The sequence below is a fragment of the Lynx rufus genome, unplaced genomic scaffold, assembly GCF_022079265.1.
Source record: "Lynx rufus isolate CCGP_SWC_20201006 ecotype Redwood Valley unplaced genomic scaffold, mLynRuf1.p SCAF_5, whole genome shotgun sequence".
Classification (NCBI taxonomy): Eukaryota; Metazoa; Chordata; class Mammalia; order Carnivora; family Felidae; genus Lynx; species Lynx rufus.
Window position 1 is genome coordinate 54,266,225 of NW_025814867.1, and position 6,256 is coordinate 54,272,480.

The window sequence follows — 6,256 nt, forward strand, 5'->3', positions numbered from 1 at the left end:
GTAAAATTTCTTTTGCATGCATCAGGTTAAGTCATATGACTGAATAAGTTTACATCTAACAAGTGATGTGTGTGAACCTAGAAACATGGAGTTCTTTCTTTTTATTTCAGAATATGACAGTGTGGCTGAAAGAGCTGGTAAAGTAGAAGCTGAGGTTAAAAGATTACACAATATCATCGTGGAAATCAATAACCATAAACTCAAGGCCCAACAAGACAAACTTGATAAAATAAATAAGCAATTAGATGAATGTGCTTCTGCTATTACTAAAGCCCAAGTAGCAATCAAGACTGCTGACAGGTAGAGTATGTGTACTACCTAACTTGTCATCTTGCTACCTCCACTGTGGAAAAGGGGTTTATATTTAAATGTAATGCCCTTCAAACATTTCCACTGTTATTTACTAAGCCTGTCTGACATGTTTTTACCTAACAGGACTTTAGTAAAGGGAAGCCTATAAACATTTATTTTATGACCATTTTTGTGTATGTTTTAAGTGGTAAACAGGTATGCCATGACATACAGAACTCCCCAGTTATTGTGTGCACATAAAAATTAGAGTTTTGTTTCTCTGTCTTAGAGGAATAGATGGTTGTTAATTTAAATAGATATAGATCTTAGGAAAATAAGAGGTAAAAACGAGACCTCTTGGCAAAATTGTCTTGGTAACTTTCTAGTTTACTTGATTATTCCATTGTCCCAATTCAACAAAAAGTTATTAACCATTCATAGATTTTGTTTTTATTTTTTTTAATTTTTTAAAATGTTTGGGAGAGAATGCGAGTGGAGGGAGGAGCAGAGAGAGAGGAAAACACAGAATCAAGCAGGTTCCAGGCTCTGAGCTGTCAACACAGTGCCAGATGCAGGGCTCAAACCCATGAACTGAGTGATCATGACCTGAGCCAAAGTCAGAAGTTTAAACGACTGAGCCACTCAGGCGCCCCTCATAGATCATGTTTTTAAATTAATTTTTAGAATATTTATTGTTGTTTCTAAAGAATTAGAGCTAAATTTAGGTATACAAAATGTTGAAATGTAAACAACTGTTTCTTTTATCTTAAAATTATAACAGATTGCATATTGATTATCTGGTTTATTTGTGTATTTGGTTCAGAGATAAAGCACTAATAAGCCATTTGTTTATGTTAGGAGCAGAAGTTTGCCTAAACACATTTGTCAAAGTAGAAGTAACTTTTTTAAGGGAAAAAATAGTCCTTGTTGCCCTCCTTGGGAAGCACATGTTGCCCTAACTGGGAGGTATTTTTTTATTTGAGTGTATAACTTCATGGGTGTAGAGATTTAAGAATCTCCAGTCTGATAAGACAAGACAAAATAATAATTCAATGGACAACTTTGCTTCATGATCTAAGTTTCATCACCTTATACTGAGAGGTTAATATACAACATCTCAGAAGTGTTATGTATAACAAAAACCAATTCAAGGATGGTTTTAGTAAATCATAAATTTTAACATCTGTGATAGAAAAATGTCTCATTAATATGGCATTTGTTGGTAAGTTGTCAGAAGCAAGATAAATCACACGTTACTACATCTTTAATATATCATTTTGCTTGTTTAGAAATCTTAAAAAAGCACAAGACTCCGTCTTTCGCACAGAGAAAGAAATAAAAGATACTGAGAAAGAAGTAGATGATTTAACAGCAGAACTAAAAAGTCTTGAGGACAAAGCAGCAGAGGTTGTGAAAAATACAAATGCTGCAGAGGTAAGATTTGAAGACAGGAGTGAATGGTATTTGAAACAATTTAAAGGGTTGGGATATGTGACATCAGCTTACACAGTAATAAGCACACAATAGGTCAAAACTTTTATAGCTGTATTGTACAATAAAAATGAGTACTGTAACTTTTCTGTAAATAAACTGTAAAATGCATGGGACATAGGAAGAGATTGCTAACTTCATCTCTAATGTGAAAATACCTGTTCTTTCCATTTGGGAGGGTCCTACCTATAGTAGTTCTTCTTGGTTTCTAGGAATCCTTACCAGAGATCCAGAAAGAACATCGTAATCTACTTCAAGAACTAAAAATAATTCAAGAAAATGAACATGCACTTCAAAAAGATGCACTTAGTATTAAGTTGAAACTTGAACAAATAGATGGTCACATTGCTGAACATAATTCTAAAATAAAATATTGGCAAAAAGAGGTAAGATTGTTATCATTTAGTTAAATGTAACTTTAAAATATCCTTTATGAAAAAGAGCGGTTTTTTGTTTTGTGTGTGTGTACTTTTGAGACGTTATGATTCTTAATTCTGAGAGAAAATCACTAGATTTATAGAGAACATAATAACATATAGTAATTGTTATATACAGAAAAATCTGAATAATGGGTACATTACTCACCATCTTCACCCCAAGGCTGATTCAGAGATTTAACAGAAGACTTCGTGAACACTTCGGAACACTAGAAATATTTTTCTTGAAGTCTTTTGAAAAATAATTGCTACAGAAATTAGCCACAATTCCTTAGAATATATTGTTTTAGTAGATAGGTAATTTGTCATATTGATATTTTTTTAAACAATAACTTACAGTTCTGTGACATCCCTAATGCTCATCTACACTGAACTTTTAGATTTCAAGAATATCATTGCATCCCATAGAAGATAATCCTCTTGAAGAAATTGCAGTTCTGAGCCCACAGGATCTTGAAGCAATCAAGAATCCAGATTCTATAACAAATCAAATTGCACTTTTAGAAGCCCAGTGTCATGAAATGAAACCAAACCTTGGTGCCATTGCAGAGTATAAAAAGAAGGTATGAATAAACTGTTAATGATTTAGTCAGATTCTTTTTAGTCCTTAGCCTAAATTGTCAACTTTAATTTTATATAATTAGCAGCATTAGCTCTCATCTCAAATGAATAACTGAATAGGTATTTTTCTCATGATATTTTTTTCATAGGAAGAATTATATTTACAGCGGGTAGCAGAATTGGACAAAATTACTTGTGAAAGAGATCATTTTAGACAGGCATATGAAGATCTTCGGAAACAAAGGCTTAATGAATTCATGGCAGGTTTTTATATAATAACAAATAAATTAAAGGAAAATTACCAAATGCTTACTTTGGGAGGTGATGCTGAACTGGAGCTTGTAGACAGCTTGGATCCTTTCTCTGAAGGAATCATGTTCAGGTTTGTAATTTGTACTGAGTTTTGGATCCTCTTGTTAACATATCTCTACGTATTCTCCAGACTCTATATTTTAGGGGTGGGATGTGAAGGTTAGAGCTACAGCTTGAGTGTTTTATTTGATGATAAATACTAATTCATTTACATACTGGCAGTTTGTTAGCATAAATCTTGGGCAAGCGGCAAATATTTAATTTTACACAATATTTGTCTAGTTCATCTTTTAATTTTTTTTTTTTAATTTTTTTTTTTTCAACGTTTATTTATTTTTGGGACACAGAGAGACAGAGCATGAACAGGGGAGGGGCAGAGAGAGAGGGAGACACAGAATGGGAAACAGGCTCCAGGCTCTGAGCCATCAGCCCAGAGCCTGACGCGGGGCTCGAACTCACGGACCGCGAGATCGTGACCTGGCTGACGTCGGACGCTTAACCAACTGCGCCACCCAGGCGCCCCTCATCTTTTAATTTTTGAGCCATTTCAACTTAACATCAAGATTTTAAAATTGCAAAGCAAAAAAATATGTGCTGGAAATGGAAGAATAGCAAGAAATATTTACTGACTTGCTATTTAAATCTTAAGATTTTGATAGGTGTTCCTGTGTATTCATCCTCCAATAACATTTTTATAAAATAACCCCAAAAAGTTTAGATTTGTGAAAAGCAAATTAGAGATCCCCGAGGAAGGTGGTAGAAGCCATTTATGGAAAACCGACCATGAAGTCGTTACCTGTGCAAGTAATTTGACTAATAAGAGATTTTTTTAATTCAGTGTTCGACCACCTAAGAAAAGTTGGAAGAAGATCTTCAATCTTTCAGGAGGAGAGAAAACACTTAGTTCATTGGCTTTAGTATTTGCTCTTCACCACTACAAACCCACTCCCCTGTACTTCATGGACGAAATTGATGCAGCCCTGGATTTTAAAAATGTGTCCATTGTTGCATTTTATATATATGTAAGTAATCATTTGGAGGTTTTTGTTCTGAGAATTTTATTAGGTTCCGTAACAATACACATGGAATTCATGGACTTACTTCTTACTTTTGAGCTTTTCCCCTATACTTTAATTCCATGTCCTATGATATCAGAGACCAGGTCCTTTATTTGAACCAAGTACTTCCTTTTTGGACAAATATAAATTGATAATGTAAAGTAGCAAAAAACACAACTAGAATCTCTGATCTTCTGCCTAGATATTATCTCCACTAGACTTCTGGCAACCATGCTTCCAAAAATAACCCAAATGCTTCTCTTAACTACTGTGTCATGAATTATCCATGCCATCACTCATGTTCATGTTAATTATCAAAGATTTGTTGAATTGCAAAAAAAAACCATTTCAGGGAAGTCAAATCTAGATGTTGATTACAGGAATACTTGTTATTACTGAACACTTCTAACCTATTTTTTTTTTTTTCCTCTTTAGGAACAAACAAAAAATGCCCAGTTCATAATAATTTCTCTTCGAAATAATATGTTTGAGATCTCAGACAGACTTATTGGAATTTACAAGACATACAACATAACAAAAAGTGTTGCAGTAAACCCAAAACAAATCGCATCTAAAGGACTTTGTTGAACTCGTTTATATCCAGGATTCCTCAAACTGAATTCACATAGATTCAGCCTATTGAGATTTTCTCTTTGTAAAGGATTATAATATGAAGTACATACTCCTAAACTGGATCATGTAACTGGTTTTTATGCTATTAGGAGACATGTTATAAGTCTAATAAAATATTCTCTGTACCTGCTTCTTAGGCTGTAAGAATCTAACAGTTTGGTAAACAGCAGCAGGCTATGGAGAAAGTAAGATGCCTGCAGGGTGAGGTGATTTGTCCTTATTCCCAAGTTGTTGCCAGCAGAGTTAAAAGGAAGTTCATTGATGAGCAATAAAGTTCTGAACTAGAGCGTATTAACCAAGAGGCAGCAAGCATACCATCATGTATCTTTGACCTACACGGGAAAAGCCTACCACCTACTTAATTGAATAAATTCTTAAGGTATTCTATTTAATTTACTAATTTAGACAATCATTGTATCTACAACCCAAACACTGGGAATGTTTTGTTTTTTAAACCGTTGTGAATTCTGCATGATGAGAAGTTAAATATTTTATGTGCTTTTCTAAAACTTGTGTTTAAAACTTCCAAGAGAACCATCAAACTGAGACAGTATCTGAGGTAACTCATCAGTTGAAAAGGAATGAATACCCACTATCTTTGCCTCATAAAAATATGTAGGGGTTAACAGCTTCCTTAGTATAAATGGAAATTATATGCTGTTTGTCCAATTACCAGGGGTTCCCCCCCCCTTTAATTTTCTACACTGCATTAGCTCAGTGTTATAGTGCTACTGAAAGTTGGCAACCACTTGGTTTTCAAGAGGAATTTCTTGATATTGATTAAAAAGTCTTTGCCCTATTTGATTTCTAGATATTGATCCTAAGGAATTAAAACTAAAAGCTCTCTATTCAATGATGATTGTTTAGGTACTAAAAAGATCCAACAAAGATGGTTTGTATCATAACAGTCATTAAATATGTAAATACATTAGCATGTACTTAAATAAAGTAAAATCTGAAACTCCAGTATGGTCATTTGTTTTAAATCAAGATTATATAGAAGGGAAAAGTAAAACTATAATCATGCTTTTTCAGTGGGTGAGAGTAGTGGTAAATGGAATTTAACTCTTACTACATGTAGAGTTAATTCCCATAACCTATATGAATTCCAAAGATACCACTCCTGAGTTTGAGCACCTTATTATGACACTCAGTGCAAGTAAAGTAGCAAAATAAGTTTATTAAAATATTTTGTTATACATAAAACTTAGAAATATATCAAGATTATATACTTTAAATTTTATAATTTCATACTCCTGGTAAAAATTACAAAACAGAGGCAGCATGTGTAAGAATCAGTTATTTGTATTCGGGACTATGTTCATGCATACTACATAAAATTTGTAGTTTTGTCTAAGAACTGGCAAGTTACAAAATGTCAAACCTAAAATGTTCATAGGTATATGCTTCAATTTTTAGTTATAAATGATTCTTAGATATAAATTAGAAGCCTTAATTTAATAAAAATAAAAC

The 6,256-nt window shown here is 33.3% G+C and overlaps 1 protein-coding gene across 3 annotated transcripts in view; it reads left to right on the forward strand.

Moving 5' to 3' along the window:
* Positions 1-5,749, forward strand: part of SMC4 (structural maintenance of chromosomes 4) — a 45,930-nt gene extending 40,181 nt beyond the window's left edge. For all 3 annotated transcript variants that reach the window (XM_047098844.1, XM_047098845.1, XM_047098846.1), the window contains 7 exons: positions 111-300; positions 1,581-1,725; positions 1,995-2,168; positions 2,600-2,782; positions 2,930-3,162; positions 3,931-4,114; positions 4,586-5,749. In XM_047098844.1, coding sequence (XP_046954800.1) covers positions 111-300; positions 1,581-1,725; positions 1,995-2,168; positions 2,600-2,782; positions 2,930-3,162; positions 3,931-4,114; positions 4,586-4,738 — 1,262 coding nt within the window. In that variant the 3' untranslated portion in view covers positions 4,739-5,749. The remainder of the gene's footprint in view (positions 1-110; positions 301-1,580; positions 1,726-1,994; positions 2,169-2,599; positions 2,783-2,929; positions 3,163-3,930; positions 4,115-4,585) is intronic.
* Positions 5,750-6,256: the final 507 nt, after the last annotated feature.